Genomic DNA, 16,547 nt, shown 5'->3' with positions numbered 1-16,547 from the left:
ATACGACACCTCTACACAGCCTTTGAGTTACTTAACTTCTCCACCTCCGGGAATTGCTTACCTGCTATTGGCCCATCGCGAGACACTGTGAAAGGAACGCAAAATGTTGATTCAACGTTAAAATCTTTCGTATAAAAACATGAGGCCACGTCCCAAACGGAGGGCTTCAGTTTGAACTTGTCAACAAGAAAGCTCAACATTGGTTTGGTGCATTCTAACGGCTTCCAAGACTGGAGTTGGCATATCGATCTAATTGCCCCGCATCAGTACGGTGTCTGCCACGGAGTGAAAGCTCCTACAATACGTACATAAAGTGGTAGGGTTGCTCAAGGATTTCGGTGCGGCTGAAGTGGGACTGGATCTGCTCCAAGGTCGAGAACTGATGTACCTCAGCCCCAGAAGATTCTTCCTCCGATACCCCTGCACCTGTACTGATAACCCTGATTGGCTCAGTGACCTCATGCACAAAGGAAGGGTGAGACATATCCAATGGGACAAAAGATAACGAAAGAATTTGCGTTAGATTTCGGCGAAGGGAGAAATATGTAAAGGCTGGAAGTAAATTAATATGAAGCCTTTAACCTTATATGCCATCCATACGAGATTCAGCTTTCAACTATACCAAGTATCAGGTTCCCTTGCCATTCTGCCTCACAGCCTGATCATGCCCACCAAGCCAGCCATATATGCCACGCTGCAGTCAGCATACCTGGGATGCTCCCTGGAAGCGTCATCGAGATTGAGGAATTTCGGCGCGCCTTGTCCTTGTCAGCTATCGCTACCGTTGATCTTGCAATTGCGCTTACGCGAGTTCATCCTGTCAGTGTGTTAATACCAAATACGTAATAATCCCACATTGACGATCTATCTGACCCGGGTTACTTGTCTCGGGGCTCTGAAAGCCCACTGGTCGTTAGTCATCTTCAAGGGCAAGTCAGCAGTGTGAAGCCACCAGGTGCAAAGAAGCCACGCCTACACGGAGTCCAAAATGCCCTTTTTGATTTGGAAAGAGATTCTCGAGCATTCTTTGTATCTTTACCCCATCGTAGTAGCGACTGTCAAAGACTTGGTGCACCTGGACCTGTTTGGATTTGGCCATTGTGGCTTAATGATGGAGAATATGCCCTTCGGCGGTTTTTTCTTTGAATTGTGTTTGTACAACCTCCAGTCTATAACTGCGCACTTCGCTCTCTCGCAAAGAAATTTGGGCTATCCTCGGGGACATGCTTTCATGTGACACATAACCAAATTCTCACCCCTTGTGCGACACGACAGTGGGGTTCAAGATGAGGGGAGGGATGAAAACTCGTACTCGGCCTTGGCAAACCGCCCGGCCACTCTTCTCACACGCGTCCAGGCGTTTGTCTGGTTGTTGAAAATGTGATAAGCCTCTTATGCATGTTCTGTCACAAGCCACATGTAAGGATCCAGTATTTCAGCCTCTATTGAATGGCTATTGACTAGGCAGCCATGAACTCATCCCCGGTCTCATGCATCTTACACCATTTATGGCCCTCCGACTGCTGGATACTCATGCTGTCTCGCTTGAAAGGGCAACCAGAGGCTTGCGGCTGAAAATGACCAGGTCTAGAACTGGTTGCCAAGAGAAGGCTTGAAAGATGACGGCATGCTGTAATCAGGCTCCAGGATACCTCAGAGAAACATGGTATACGGTTGACAGGGAGTCCAATTGAGCGGTGTTTTCTTACCTTTCGTGGTCTTTGGAAATATTGATTGTTGACAGGCGGCTCAACATGTCTCTTGCTCAATATCATACGACGCTATCACACTATGAAATTATGTATCGTAATTGGACTATCATTGTGCTGTACCGACACCAGATCCTATTTCCTGAATTGACACCTGCAAGCACAGCGGGTGGTTGGGGCTGAAACTCCCTAATCTGCCTTGTTCCCAGAAACCGGCAGCCTCACGCCTCGGCGCTTGAGTAGGCGAACGGCTGCGCCTGAAATCGCCCCATGACTATTAATCCTTTTCTTCTAAAACTAAGACTCCCAGCGTGCTATTCGCATGATCCAAGGTCTTGAAACATATCTCTTACCAGGCAAAATGCCTGGGAACGTATCTAGTCTGGGAGAAGCGCCGCTAGCTATTCCTCTTACTGTATTGTCTCACGGCCGTGCTCTACTTGACAGCGGCTTGACAGCAAACAGCGCAACTCCCGCTAGAGATACTTCTGATCCGCTTAGCGGTGGTGGCGAGAACCCAAAGCTCCAGCACGATTCGAAATTACCCACGAAGGTGAAACAGAAGCAACTCAACTTCCTATCCACACAGTTCGCCGGAAGCTTAGAGGTATTCATATTTTTGTAGGTCATCATCGTTCCCAGGCTGGAGAATAGAGCCTCTGGGAGCTAACATAGAGGTAGATGATTGCTGTGAACGGTACCCTTGGCACAGGTCTTTATGTGCGAAGCGGTCAGATCCTCGAGCTTGGAGGACCCCTGGCTGTGATCTTCTCCTTCCTCTTCCTCGGACTCTTGACTTGGGCGGTGATGCAATGCATCGCTGAACTTCTATGTCTATGGCCCGTCCCAGGAGCAGTCCCCTTGTTTGTTAGGAAGTTTGTGGATAAAGAGCTTGGAGACACTGTTGGCGTGGCATATTGGTATGCACAGAAATATTGGACATGGGTAATTTGGTTAAGACTAATTTACCGCAGGTATACATATTCCATAGGATTCGCCGCCCTGATCGCCACTTCTGCCAGTGTCCTCAATTACTGGACCGCAGGGATAAGCGGATTCAGTGAGGGGTTCGCCTATGTTGCTCTTCCCTTGATACTCGTGATGATAAATTCTGTCAAGGTCGAGGTACGCCAAGTCACGAACTAACTGCCTTCTCATCTGACCTTCTCACAAGATCTACGGCTGGATTGAAGTTGTCACCGGAGTCATCAAACTCATTTTCTTGGCTATTATTATCATCTGTCTTCCTATAGCTATATTCAAGTTTCCCAAAGAGACAGAAAATGGTTCTGAGTCAACAGGTAACTTTATATCTAACACAATAGGGACTTCGCCGCTAATACTCCCCCCCAATAGCTAAAGCACTTAATAACACCAGGTCAAGTAAGTGTTCAAAAGTCGCGAATATGCATCTTGCATGATCGTCAACTAATAGGCTCTAACTTATAGGTTGGAGCACCCCTTTCAGCAAATACAACGAGAAGGCTGCCGATAACTGGTTTGAAGCCTTTATGTAAGTGTCTCTGGAATGAGGGAAGCAAGGTAAACCGGCTAATACTTATAAGGATGTGCCTATCACTTGCTATCTTTGCATACGCCGGAATCGAGAACATTGCAGTCTCCGTCATCGAAGCACGTTGGCCTTCTCAGGCATCAACACAAGTCTCAAGCAGGGACTCTTCAGGCATATTTACAACTCCGGCTGTCACATCGCCACCCAGGGCAGGCTCACCTCAGAAACACAAGACGGCACGAGATTCCGTCAAACGGACAATTGGGTTCACAGCGGTTGTTTTACCAATACTAGTAGCTTCTGCGTACACCATCAGCGGATTATTCGTGTCTCTGGGTCTCAGAAGGGACGACTGCGGCCTTCAGAGGCTTAGTTGGTTGAAGGACGAAGATTGCGGGAAGCCCGAGACTGACAAGGAGGGCTTCACGTTCTCGCCTTTTATCCTGATCGCAAAAGCGTCGACCATTCCCAATCTTGACCACGCCTTGAACGCATTTATACTGTTTACTGCACTCACATGTGCTAATACTAATCTATACGTCGCGTCTAGAACACTTTTCGGCATCACGCGGAACATCCGTTCTGGTGATTCGATGCCAGCAGCTTTAGCCTGGTTTGGTGTTACGGATCGCGACAGAGTACCACTTCGGGCGATGGTGTTCACTGCACTTGCTTTCTCTTGGGTGCCTTTTCTCCAAGGAACGAAAAGTGTCCACACTGGCTCGGATGCAGGGAAGTTCCTCGAGATTCTTGTCCAGATGGGGTCCGTCAGCATCGTCATTATCTGGGCATGCCTATGCTTGGCCTATGCCCGATACCACTACTGGTTAGTTGTCCGATTTTATGATGTTGAACAAATCCTAACGTGTTGCAGTATTCATAAGTTTCGAGACTCGCTTGCAGAGGATGGCATACGCCTAGCAGAAGATCGCGAAGCTGAATCCGATGCTTACCCCTATCAAAGCCACTGGCAGCCCGTTCTGGCGTACGGAGCACTCGGGACCTGTCTCTCCATACTTCTTGTCTGTAATGGGGTTTTCTTGTGGAAAGACTTTCATGTCTTCCCGTTCTTGACGGGGTATCTGACGGTGAGAGCACTGAAGATTAGAACCAGAATACAAAGAACTAATCAGATACCGATAGACTATTTGTTTCTTCGGAGTTTGGGTCCTGCTGAAAGCTTATAAGAAGGCATGGTCGCCTTGGAATCGGCTTGACGCGGAAGCTACGAAGAATTTGATAAAGGAGCTGAATGATCTGCGAGATATCTCCTTGGAACAGCCTGAGGATGATTCAGAGACCACTCGGTGGAATTGGATCAGGAAAGTATTTGGGAAGCCTGGGTCTGGTGACACTGGGGCAAGATAAGATAAAAAAAAGTCTCTTCTTTACCGTGTCTGAATGCACTTCTTGAGGGGGTCATAGCAAGGAGGGGGACAAGGAGAAGGCCTAAAGGCTAGGCTAGGCAAAGACATGTTTTGTCTCGTCTGACCAAATAGTCAGTCATCAAAATGGTCTTGCATCTGCCCATGAAAACATTGCTTGCTATAGTTGAATTTGCCTGTAATGAGTAGATCTAGGAGTTAAATGCAGTATCCTATCTGATTTCTATCTTGGCGAAGTCGTTACAAGCATTGAGAATACCACTGGTTCTGCTCCTTGCATGTATACGGCGAAGCGCAAACAGTAGGTCCAGTCCAGGAAGCACCACCACATTGCCCGTACCTAGTTACAGTAGGTCCACCAGGAACAGTCGGCTTAGAAGTAGTCGAAAGAGTAGTACTCGGCTTCGACGTGGCCGTAGCAGTAGCAGTTGGCTTTGTCGTCACAGCTTCTCCATTAGCGGCATTGACAGCAGCAGCATGCTCATAGACCAAAGGCTGAGCCTCGTCGTCCTCAAGATAGATAGTGTTTCCATCATCGTGGTTCTTGCCGTATGAGAACTTGCCAGTACCGAATTGCCAGTACATGTCGCTGACCTGAAGATCAAGAGAAGCCTTTTGCCATTTGCTCAGGGTAGCGATACGGGTGGACTTGTCGGTCCAGCCATACTCTTCGTGAAGAACAGGCTTCTTGGCGGTTACGCCAGCGGCAGCATGGTCTTTGATCCATTGAACAACCCAGTCCGTCGTCTTGCTCCAGTATTGAGGGTAAGAGTGGAACGTGTTGAAGTCGATGTTGGGAAGCTTAATCTCAGCATCGAAGTCAGTGCCGTCAGCGCCGTTGTAGGTCCAGTCGTCTGACTGTCTGTTGAAGCCGCCTTCACTTCCGGTGGTGACGAGATGATTTGCGTCGAGGGACTTGATATATGTGCTCATCTCGCTGACCCAGGAAGTAATGGTTGCCGGGGTACAGTCGGGCCCACGGGGAAGGTTGCGAGTTCCATCGGCGCCGCAGCGGGGCTCGTTGGCGATTTCCCAGGCGAATACGGCGGGGGAGTCCTTGTATCGGCTCACAACGGCTGAGATGTAGTTCTTGAAAGCTTTTTTGATAGCCGGAAGACGGTAGAACTGTATTATTGATTAGCATCTCTTCTCCGCCGAATACTATAGTAGACTCACATCATCATGATATTGACCGCCAAGGTTCACAGTATACACGTCCATACCGCCATAATCAGCCCAGTTGTTGGTCAAAGCCAAAATGAGCTTCATATTAGTGTCCTCAGCAGCCTTAATCACAACATCAAGCTTGCTCAGATCAATCTTGACAGTTCCGTCCTTCTCAAAGAACTGCATGACAGTGTTCTCAGCACCAGTGCCGTACTGAGGCAAACCACCAGAGACATAAGTCCTGTTGTTGTCGTGGAAGGCCCAGGTGCGCATCACTTTGAGACCAGCGTCTTTTGCGAGCTGAAGGCCTAGCTTGACATCGGAGTAGTGATCCGTTCCCCACTGGACAGGTCAATTTCGGCTTGGACATCGTGCTTCGAGGATACTTACGACGTTGAAAGGGAGGTAATAGGCGTTGCTACCAGCGAAGAAAAAGTCCTTTCCGTCAAGTTGGAACTTTGTTCCATCGGTAGTGACAAATCCAGCTGGTACAGCCAACGCCGGAACGCTAGCAAAAGCCGCCGCGACAATTGAAGCAAACTTCATCTTGAGACCTGAAGAATGACTGAACTTGATCAATTCTGCTGATCAACAGTAATAGCGATTGACTACATATTTTATAGTAGTTACATTTGGCATGCAAATTACACATGCCATTCCCCTCATCCCCATAGGGTGATAAATGCAGCATACCGGAGCTCAACACCCCGTGATATCCGGATTCGGAACGGGAGTCGACGATCGTCCAGATACGGGCCGGAAAGCCGCGATAATCGAGCCGTTATACTTTTGGAAAGAAAGATAGTTGGCTTTTTAATTCCTGCGAGGGGTTTTTACCCCATGATTGGCAGTGGCCATTAATCTGTGCCGTTGGGTGACAAATTCAAGACACTGATCTTGCATGATCAGAACAGATTCACATATACCCCCAATATAGTCCACCAGTTGGAGCGATGCAACCATACTGCATGATGAACCTGCACGAGCAAGGAAAATGCATTAACCCTAATCTAGAGGTCTGTCTGCCTCCGTGATACCGAATGTTATATAGTCCAGGCAAAAGATGCTCAATAGCACTCGCATATGATATCATCGTGGCTTGTACTCTCAGCACTGAGCCCCCAAAGGCTCTCCTCGAACCCGAGGATATCTTTATTTTACGCGTATTCGCGTGTAGCACCTATTCAAGCAGGTGAACTACACTGACGACGGCATATCTAATCCGCACTTGTCCAACGAAACGTCACTGATTCCAAGGGATTAGGAAGGCCTTGCCCTTCATATCCTTCTAATCCTTCAGAGCCCATCCAGGGTTCATAAAAAGTAACACCATCATCATCCACGCTCTCCTCTGTATAGAAGTTCCGGAAAACGCCAGTATCCGCCTGACAATCCCAAGCACCGTTGTCCCTCGGAGGAATAGTATAGTATCTACAGTGGCCAGCAGGAATTGAGCAAGAGAGCTCGCCGCCACTTTTGAGGTCGCATTTAATAGGCGCGCCGAAGTATGAGTCTGACGCTGAGCAGTCGATGAACCAGCCTGGGCTGGGTTCTGTACCTGAACCCCAGCGGATACAGATGAGTGGGAAAATAGGGTTGTATGGGTCGGCGCGGCGGAGATAGCCTGTGCCTTCTTCAAGGATGAAGGCGACGGGTTCCCAAGCTGGATTGGAGGCAAATTGGGGATCGTAGTAGTTCTCCCTCTGACCCATTACTATGCCATCTGCTGGGCCGCCCTCGGCAACGATGTTGAAAGTTGTGACAGCGGGTTCTTCCGAGGTCGTTGTTGTAGGTACGAGTGCTGTAGTCTCAGTCGTGTCGAGTGATGTAATGAGGGTCGAAGTGTCAGATCCAGTTGATGTCAAGGCGAGCGAAACACCAGTCGTAGAAGTCTCGATGTTCCCTGGTGCAGTCGCGCTGGCTGTCTGCGTAGACGCGACTCCAGACGCAGTCGCCAGAGTTGAAGTTATTACAACCGCATCGCTAGATGGAGAAGCTACAGAAGCTTATTAGATAGTCAAGTTCACTCTTGCGTTCACAAAACGTACAAGAACTGGGTTTGCAAGGGCCTGCTACGGCCACTGGGAGCCCAAAGGCCAGGGAAAGAATTGAGTTGAAACGCATAACGAGAGACTTGCCAAGATGGTTTTGGCTGGACAGCGTTGAAGAAAAAGAGAAGAAGGAAAAGGGAGCGTTAGAAATGTTCCGGGTGGCGGCTGTCAAAAGTTTTAGATTAAAGGAGACCCTGGTAGATGGCCCACATCAGAAATCGATAGTTTCGAAACTATCGATACTGCTAACATGTTCTAGAGCTGTTATTTACTGGAGTCGCTTGGTCATTAACAGGGGCAGATAAGCTCCTAATTTAAGTATTGCGGAAATACTGGCTATAGCAGTAGAATAAGTATTAGAGCATAGTGAAGAAGTAAGCTAAGTGTAGATAATACTTTACAATGGGCGTAATATTAGGTAATTACGCTCTACTCTGTTGATAATTGTTCAATCTCTTACGGATCTAAGGCGTGGAAATAAAATGGTTACCCAACGCTAGTCAATATAAGCCTGATCTTTGTTTAGAAATGCCATCCAATCATCGGTGAGATGGCCGAGTTGGTTATGGCGCCAGGTTAAGGTTAACCTTGACACCAATTTCCTGGTGGAGCAATCCTCCTGGGTTCGAGTCCCAGTCTCATCAGATTATCTTTTTGCATTTCTACCTGCTGGCCTAGCCAATAAGAGGGTAGGATGAACGTGTCATTCTTTTTCGTGCTGTTATCAATTACTATAGTCAGGCTATTTTCGTATAACATAGCCAGACCGCCTGAGCCAGAAACAGCTTAAAAGACAGTTGAAGTTGTTGTGGCTATAAGATAAGACTCTCTATTGATCATGTGCATATACAGTCTTGACAAGCTATGCAGTTGCAGCTACCCCGGCCGCCTTCTTCACCTTAACGTTCTTCCATTCAAACCCAAATGAGGTAATCAGAGCAAAACATCCCATGCCCAAGCCAAGATACCAGATAGACCGCATCGAATCGTTATACGCATTCAACACCAAGTCCACCTTGTCGGAAGGCACGAGCTCCCGAAGAGTCGTTGCGCCACTGTTCGTAAGCGTATTAATGTCAACTCCAGGAATATACTTTGCGATTCTGCTCTCAAGTTGACCTTCGAGTAGTGTCTGCGATACGGTGATAAAGACTGTTCCACCAAGAAACATAAGAAAGTTGAGGATGGATAGGCCAATTGGGCTATCACTTTCTGAGAGGGCAGTCTGAATGGCGATGGCGGGCTGTTGCAGCGTCAAGCCCATGCCTATTCCGGTGATAATCTGCCATCGTCAGTCAGCATTGATCAACATTATGTGGACTACACATACCTGATAGCCAATCCATTTGGCTTTGCTGACATCCGCCGTCCAGGTACTTATCAGCGCCGAGCCAACAATAAACACAGCACTGCCAGCGATAGCAAACGGGGTGTAATATCCAATCTTGGATACCAAAACACCACCGAGAACTACACAAAACACGTTGCTCAGTAGCAACGGGATCAAAGCTAAACCTGAATCTTGAGGTGACTTGCCCTTGACCACCTGGAACCAAACTGGAAGGTAAAACGAGTAGATGACCAGTACTGAACCAATAGCTAAGGCGTTTAGGCATGCAAAGAACGTGGTTCGTTGGAAAAGAATTCGTGGAGGCACTGTCGCTTTTTCTTTCCTCCAAGCTTGGTAGCCTGCGAATACGAGGAACAAAACGCCGAAGACTACAAAGAGGGCGATGACACGTCCGCTTGTCCACTGCTGGTCCTCCTTGCCAAACTCTAGGGCGAAGAGGAGACTGACGACTGATCCAGCAACCATGAGGAAACCCAGTGGATCAAGATCGAGGAATCTTTGACGCCATGAAATGGCTGGCTCACTGGGTGGTGGCCTGTTTGGCGCCAGAATGAACAGAAGAATGAGTGAAAGTCCGCCTATGGGAACGTTGATCCAAAAGCACCAACGCCATGTAACAGAGGTGAGATACCCCCCAAGGATCGGCCCCAAGATCGACGATATTCCAAAGGCAGAACCAAGGGATCCAAGATACTTCGGCCTCTCCTCCAGAGGAAACAGAAGCGTGATGTAGATAAACACTCCAGAGCCAATACCTGCACCTCCAATGCCAGTGATAGCTCTTCCAACGATCAAAGCATTCGAGTTAGGTGCAGCTGCACAGACGATGGACCCGATCTCGAATATAGCTGTTAAGATGAACAGAACCCATTTCGTGGAGTAGTATTTAAAGACGAGGCCGAAGGAGAGCTGGAAGACGCAGAGCGGGAGGAGGAAGGCAGATTCGTACCACGCGATATCGCCGAAGCTGTCGAACTCAGCGGAGATGGTGGGGATTGCTGTACCGATGATTGTGCGGTCCTTGAAGGTGTTAGTATGTAGATGGAGCGTGTAGGGGGTGACTTGCCAGTGCGACGAGGAAGAATACGAGGAAGAGAGCCAGCATCGTTGGTAGAACGACTTTCTTTGGAGGATATGTCTTTTCGGTTTCTATGTCGGAGGAGGACATCTTTTCCACGTCGCCGCTTGACCTGTTGGGCGGCACCTCATCTCTGGCTTCTTTCTCATCCATCATGTTAACTCTTGCGTCTAGTGCTTCGTTCAATAATGTGTTGGTCCAAGGGAGTTTGCGCGGTCTGCAACAGTGAACAAGAAGCTTGGTTGAGACTGTTTGAGATGAGATGATAAATAGAACAGCGAAGCGTCAGCATGTTCTTAAATAAAGAAAGACGCTGTTGGCATCCTAAGTCAATTACATATCCCCTGGCCAGATCGTCAAGGATCATGCCCCTCAACCAATCAGACATCATTTTCAAAATCTCGGTCTCGGTACCGAGCCCGAGCTAACCAATCTCACCACCAAAAAAACTCGCGGGGTCGCCCGAGCTTTTAATTACACAACGTCATGGATCTCAGCACGACCGATCACCAACCTTCGATACCACCACGAAGATCACATCGCCCAAAATGAGACCTCAAGCCTGCGAACCATGTGCAAAGCGCAAGGTCAAATGCGACAGGGCAGAACCGCCGTGTTCCAATTGTAAGCGTCGCAAGCATGATGTTTGCACTTACCCTGAAGTCTCGCCTTTTGAGAGGATTAAAAAATTGGAAGAGGCGGTGAGGGCCCTTGGTGGTGATCCATTATCGGACACACCTGGGCGATTAATAGGGAAGAGTGAGAAAGCAAGTCCTGTCGATGGGAGTCATGCTGTGACGCCGATTATTGTGCAGGAAGAGGGAAAATCTGTTTACCACGAATCGTAGGTCAAACCAGAGGTTTCCAGCATAATGATCGTGTAACTGACCTTAATAATTTCAGTGAAGGATGGCATACCTGGATCGACGTTTCACGTCTTTACAAAGGCCCCATCCCAAACTTTAAGGCATCTGACCCTCGGGGTTCAGCTTTATCACCAGGAAAGCATCTCCCCCACGCGTTTCATGGCTCACCATGGCGAGACAACACCATCCTCTCAGAAAAACTCGACTTCTGCCCGATACCACAAGAAGAAGCCCTCAAACTTTGGGACTCCTTCATGGAGCGTGTAGAGCCAATTGTCAAGATCAGCTTCACCTGGACGCTTACCCATCTTAGAGCTGCTTTATCTGATGCTGAGAAGTGGAGAAGACTCGATAATGGCGACCATGCTCTCATATTGTCAACTTGTTTATTCGGTGCTACGAGTTTGACGAATACAGAGTGCTTAGATCTATTCGGTCGCACGAAAGCGTCTTTGACTAATGAGTGTCGTGTTCAATGTGACATGGCGTTCTCGAGGATAAGTCTACTCGCCATTGATAGCATTTCAACCTTGAAAGCTTTGTGCCTGTACATTGTGAGTTAACTTCCGAGAACCCGCTTACCATGGACTAACATTCTGCTAGAAAGCCAACGTCGATGTCTTGACTTCGCGCAGCATGTGGACTCTAATGGGTCTCATCTCCCGAAGCGCAGAGCAACTCGGCATGCACCGCGACGGCACAGTACTAGGCCTTTCGCCCATTGAGACAGAAGAACGCCGCCGACTATGGTGGCAGCTCCAACACCTCGATCTAATTCTCTCACTCAAAAACAACGTCACGCCCTTGTCCTTTGGAGTAGGCTGGGATGTCAAACTTCCTCTGAACATCGAAGACCACGATCTTGATCCAAGTTCCTCAACACCGCCAAAAGAACGGACTGGTCTCACAACTTTCTCGTATACGCTGTTTACGTACTGGAAAATGGAGAGGCAGCGCACCTTTAGAATGACGCAAGCGAGCCAGGCTACAGTCGGTGATTCGTCTCTCCTAGGTTGTTTGGCCGACCCCGTTATCGACGACCTTGAGGCTGGGCTCAATGAAAACTTTCTGCAGTATTGTGATCCCATTGACCCGTTACATACGATACTACAGATCTCTGCGCGGGCTGTTGTCAACGTCTTACGATTGAGAAAACTGCATGAAGCTCGTATGCGCTCTCAGAATAGTGATGATGAATGCCATGTTGAGCACTTTAATGCCTGTATGCAGGGAATGCGGTATATCGTCGTCTCTCATTCGAATCTTCAACTAAAGCCCTTTATGTGGCTTGCCGAAAGCTCCTTTGTCTGGTACGCCTGTAAGTAGCAGCTCCCTGTCTGGTTTAGTTCTATCCCGCTCATAAAATTCGTAGTCATTGGAATCTTGGTCGACATGTCAAACTTGAAAGACGTGGCCCTTATCAAATCAGCCTGGACGCTACTTTCTCAGCTCTACGCCGTAGCAGATCATATATCAGATCTTGAAGATGACAGACGAAAATCTCATGCTGCAAGGTCGGTAGTTGCAACATGGTATGAGTGCCGGCAGAAACCAGGTCTGGCTGAGATGCAGAAGCCAGGGTTTGTATCAAAGCTGGAGAAGGACTTGGCCGAGTTGGATGGTAAGGCAACTGCAGATAATGGAGATCAAGTCACTGCCTCACAGGAGATCTGGCGGAATGGACCCGTAGAGACTGAACTGCAGCCGTTTGGGTTCGAGTTTGCGGATATTGACTGGGCGTTTTGGGACAGCATTAATTAGACTCCTATGGCTGCTTGCGGAATGCAGCTGCTATTTAATATGGTATGATGTGTGGGAGAATATTGGCGACTGTCGTGCTGGTTGAGGCGACGAGAGTTGGCGAGGAGAGGACCGTAGCATCTTATTTCCCTTGTGACCAGCAAGAAGCATAATCAAGGGTTTATCTTTACATGAACGTGTATTAAGTGGAGTGTGATCGGATGGAATCAGATAAGAAGAGGATAATTCAAGAGAGCGGGGTTAACGTGCTTTTGTGTTCAAATCGACAACGTGTCTTCTGTGTAAGCCATAGAGTTGGAGCCTGAAAGTATATCTCAAGGCCACATCCTATCATAGTGCTAATAGCTCATAAAAGTTCGTAGGAGAGAGGCCGAGTCCCACTATACGAACGAAAACTCGGAATCCCTAAGGTTTAGTCTCATAATCCTGCTACTGGTTGCTCTAAAGACTTGCTTCCCCCATAAACCCACGACCAGGTCGCATAAACAAGAGATCCGTAACCTTCTCCGCCTGGCCTATAACACTGTATTCGATGCTTGGTCGCGACGACGTCTATGCGACGCTGGTACAAAACATGGTTCAAACTCAGAATAAAGCCGATCAACAGACTTTGAAGGGGGGTTTCTTTCGGCTGGCACCAGCTTTTCTTGAGAAGCTTGGGCCCCCGGAAGCTCCTTTCCATGGATTATGTGTTTGGAAAATTCTCTTGCCTGATTATCAATCCGACGGCGTTCTTTCTCGAGTTTCCGTCTTGCCTTCTCTTCTTCAGCAATCTGTCGTTTCTGCTTTTTCAGTGCTTCTTTGATTGCGCGGCGCACCATGACTTCGTCGAGCTTTTTTCTTATGTCCATTTCCTCAGAGGTCGTTAGACATATCATCGCGCGCCTAATGCGGTCGAACATGTCGGGCGTACGTATTTGAGAAGTTGATCGACTTGATCGGATGCTTCGCGTCTGCGTTACTCAAACTTGCCTGACTCTGTGGAGACAGAAGATGGTATGGATTGATTATACGGCGGGCAGATCTTGGTCGCTTCTTGGTTTGCGTAATGATATAGATCCTGTGTGTAACTACGTGAATAGATGTAAGCATCGGGTCCGCAGTGAAGGAGGAATTGGGCATGCATATAAATGTAAATGTTCTTTACCTTTAATCTTGGACAAGAAGAGTCGCTCTAACCACTTATGCACCTTGTATGTGTAGTCGTGGCTGGAGAGGAAATGACGTAGACAAGAAGATATCAGCTATGTCTACGGCTGGCGATGGGAAGGATGTTGGCTAGGAAAGGAAGAATCGAGCAGGGACGGGTCTTTATATGCTTGAGCCTGCCACATTCCCCCATATGAAGCTTTACCATAAAAGCATAACTCAAAGCACCTTTTATTGTCCCGAATCATTACAAAAAGCCCTTTACCTACTACCAACACGAAACCTCAGAGGTCACAGGTAATTCTAGTGATGAACCTTAATTGTGAAGATGCCGAGCCTGTATGGTTGTAGTCGATTGCTGCCTACGAGGTTAAGCTTCAGGCTGCGAACACAGATAATGAATCACAAGTTCACAACACGATATCATTTTTGCCAATATAAGCTTCTATCCCATCATTCTTATCGGCGCTGCCGATAATTAGATGGAACAGACCTCATGTCCCGATACCTTTGAAGCTCTGAACTTATATTATCCCATTGCAGGACCGAAGATTCGTGCTTCTCTGCTTGGTCTTGACGGGTTTCGGCTTCGGATTGTTCCTCCCATTCAACGTTATTCCTCCGGAAGCACAGTCAGTTGGAATGTCGTGGGACTTATCCATCTCCTCAATCGTCATCCTCAACGCTGTTAGCGTCTTTGGTCGTATCCTCCCAGGCTTTCTCCCCGACAAAGTTTGGACGTTTCAACATGATGGTGATATGCACAACCATGTCAGCTATTCTGACTCTACAGTTTGGCTTCCCGGCAAGTCGAGTGCAGCATTGCTCTGCTACTCGGCGTTTTTTGACTTCTTTTCCGGTTGCTACATCTCGTTAACTCCAGCTCTTGTGGCTGAGGTGTCGCCGCCTTCAGATATTGGACATCGCACCGGCATACTCTATTTCTGTATCTCTGTTGGTGTTCTTGCTAGCAGTCCTATTGCAAGTGCCATCGTTGAGGCTAGTGAAGGTAATTATATGTACCCCAAAGTATTCTCTGGTGTTACCATGTTAGGTGGAGCTGTATCAGTATCAGTCGCTGTTCTTTGCTTGTACTTCAAGCACCTTGCAAAAAGGACAAAGGTGGATTCGCAGGAGAAGGGGGAGTAGACATGGGCTAGTAGGATTAGAGAGATCGGACTTGGTTCTACTTGTTGGTATTCGCATAAATGCCACTGTGGACTTTGACCCTTGAATTAACTACTAATCAATCAATAGAGTGGCTTAAGCAAGTTGAACGTCTTGAAGTAATGAAAGAGTCATATTCCTTCCAAACAGTATGAAATATACAGTACAAACTGAATACCCTCCTTCACATGCTCATTCGTCCCAAGCGCTCTTCACTTGCTCAAGGATTCCATCTCGACACTTCCCAGGCTCTTAGCGCACACATTTCGCCAATGGCGGATCCCAAGATACAGAAAGATCAGAAGGGTGATATACTCAGCAAGAAGGCACATTAGAGCAAACGCCACAGCTGATCCAACCAGTGAATTCCAGATAGTCGTTACATTATCAACCGTGAAAGCGCAAAGAAGTCCATAGACTGTTCGGAGGACAAGTGTCGGAATGCTTGCCAGGGTAAGCTGGATGAACTACCTCATGTCAATATGATCATCTATAGACATTGGATAATAAGTGAGCGTACAATGTGTTTCTCGGGCGCGATGCGATGCTTTTGTGTGTAGAGGTGAAGTAACTCGATTGTCATCAAACCGATGACAGCAGCCAGAGTCACATAGCCAGCTTGCGTCAAATGTCTTGAAAGGTGTATGTTAGTTCCGCTAAAGGCCCCAGCCACACAGAGAAGCACGATAGCGGCAATGAACGCAAGCCGGATGATCTTCAACAGGACGAAAGCTCGTTTGTTCTCGTCGAGGCTCGATTTCATGCTGCAAAAATTAGCATATACCTTGGTGATGAGGGATGTTTGCTCACATCAAACGGATGAACCCCACCATGGAGATCATCAATGGAATAAGGCCGACATTGAGGAGCACCGTAGTCGCGATGATAAGTCCGATACTGGTAGGGTCGGATTGACGGAGTATGGTTAAGATGCCGCCAGCGAGTCGAGCTTAGAGAGCCAATTGTTAGCATAAGGATTACTCAAGGCAGTAAGGCGAGCCACCTACCCAAAGAGAACGTGACGAGAGGGTATGAGGCAAGACGAAGCCCATGCTTCCAGTTCCTGACAAGGATGAAGACGGCGACGGGCAAGACAAGGGCGTAGAACACGACCTGGGCGGTGCCAACAGAAGTATGTGGATTGATCATGGTGGAAGATATAGGGACTTTAGATTGCTGTGCAGTAGGAAATGCATCTTTATCATACGAGACGAACATTCTACCTTTATAGTCGCTCGCAAAGGGGCTCTAAAGCAAACGGCATTTTCGCATAGCCATCAAGACTCGCGGCATGATACCCAAAAAGTGATAGCGCTATGACTGCCGGGAATCGGCATCTCGAGGAAACTC

At 48.0% G+C, this 16,547-nt stretch overlaps 7 protein-coding genes across 7 annotated transcripts; 3 read left to right on the top strand and 4 right to left on the bottom strand.

Annotated features, from left to right (window-relative positions):
- Positions 1-2,070: 2,070 nt before the first annotated feature.
- FSUBG_10206 (amino acid transporter) lies at positions 2,071-4,675 on the top strand (the record flags this gene model as incomplete). The annotated part of the gene is made up of 9 exons (XM_036674762.1): positions 2,071-2,316; positions 2,391-2,629; positions 2,684-2,834; positions 2,884-3,010; positions 3,066-3,092; positions 3,159-3,222; positions 3,275-4,048; positions 4,097-4,207; positions 4,648-4,675. 9 exons carry the CDS (start codon positions 2,071-2,073, stop codon positions 4,673-4,675), a joined length of 1,767 nt encoding a protein of 588 aa, XP_036534314.1.
- A 172-nt stretch (positions 4,676-4,847) lies between these two features.
- On the bottom strand, positions 4,848-6,320 carry FSUBG_10205 (glycoside hydrolase family 5; the record flags this gene model as incomplete). Its single annotated transcript, XM_036674761.1, has 3 exons — positions 4,848-5,732; positions 5,784-6,116; positions 6,165-6,320. 3 exons carry the CDS (start codon positions 6,318-6,320, stop codon positions 4,848-4,850), a joined length of 1,374 nt encoding a protein of 457 aa, XP_036534313.1.
- A 671-nt stretch (positions 6,321-6,991) lies between these two features.
- On the bottom strand, positions 6,992-7,898 carry FSUBG_10204 (uncharacterized protein; the record flags this gene model as incomplete). Its single annotated transcript, XM_036674760.1, has 2 exons — positions 6,992-7,770; positions 7,823-7,898. 2 exons carry the CDS (start codon positions 7,896-7,898, stop codon positions 6,992-6,994), a joined length of 855 nt encoding a protein of 284 aa, XP_036534312.1.
- Positions 7,899-8,687: 789 nt separating this feature from the next.
- On the bottom strand, positions 8,688-10,410 carry FSUBG_10203 (HC-toxin efflux carrier TOXA; the record flags this gene model as incomplete). The annotated part of the gene is made up of 3 exons (XM_036674759.1): positions 8,688-9,107; positions 9,156-10,196; positions 10,264-10,410. The coding sequence occupies 3 exons, from the start codon at positions 10,408-10,410 to the stop codon at positions 8,688-8,690; spliced, it is 1,608 nt and encodes a 535-aa protein (XP_036534311.1).
- A 392-nt stretch (positions 10,411-10,802) lies between these two features.
- Positions 10,803-12,881, top strand: FSUBG_10202 (uncharacterized protein; the record flags this gene model as incomplete). The annotated part of the gene is made up of 4 exons (XM_036674758.1): positions 10,803-11,098; positions 11,158-11,674; positions 11,724-12,438; positions 12,493-12,881. The coding sequence occupies 4 exons, from the start codon at positions 10,803-10,805 to the stop codon at positions 12,879-12,881; spliced, it is 1,917 nt and encodes a 638-aa protein (XP_036534310.1).
- Positions 12,882-14,672: 1,791 nt separating this feature from the next.
- Positions 14,673-15,532, top strand: FSUBG_10201 (transporter MCH4; the record flags this gene model as incomplete). The annotated part of the gene is made up of 3 exons (XM_036674757.1): positions 14,673-15,039; positions 15,288-15,316; positions 15,362-15,532. 3 exons carry the CDS (start codon positions 14,673-14,675, stop codon positions 15,530-15,532), a joined length of 567 nt encoding a protein of 188 aa, XP_036534309.1.
- Positions 15,533-15,687: 155 nt separating this feature from the next.
- On the bottom strand, positions 15,688-16,346 carry FSUBG_10200 (uncharacterized protein; the record flags this gene model as incomplete). Its single annotated transcript, XM_036674756.1, has 3 exons — positions 15,688-15,961; positions 16,008-16,146; positions 16,205-16,346. 3 exons carry the CDS (start codon positions 16,344-16,346, stop codon positions 15,688-15,690), a joined length of 555 nt encoding a protein of 184 aa, XP_036534308.1.
- Positions 16,347-16,547: the final 201 nt, after the last annotated feature.

Source organism: Fusarium subglutinans (assembly GCF_013396075.1).
Source record: "Fusarium subglutinans strain NRRL 66333 chromosome Unknown NRRL66333_c0000172, whole genome shotgun sequence".
Classification (NCBI taxonomy): domain Eukaryota; kingdom Fungi; phylum Ascomycota; class Sordariomycetes; order Hypocreales; family Nectriaceae; genus Fusarium; species Fusarium subglutinans.
This window is presented reverse-complemented; position numbering and strand designations above follow the sequence as displayed.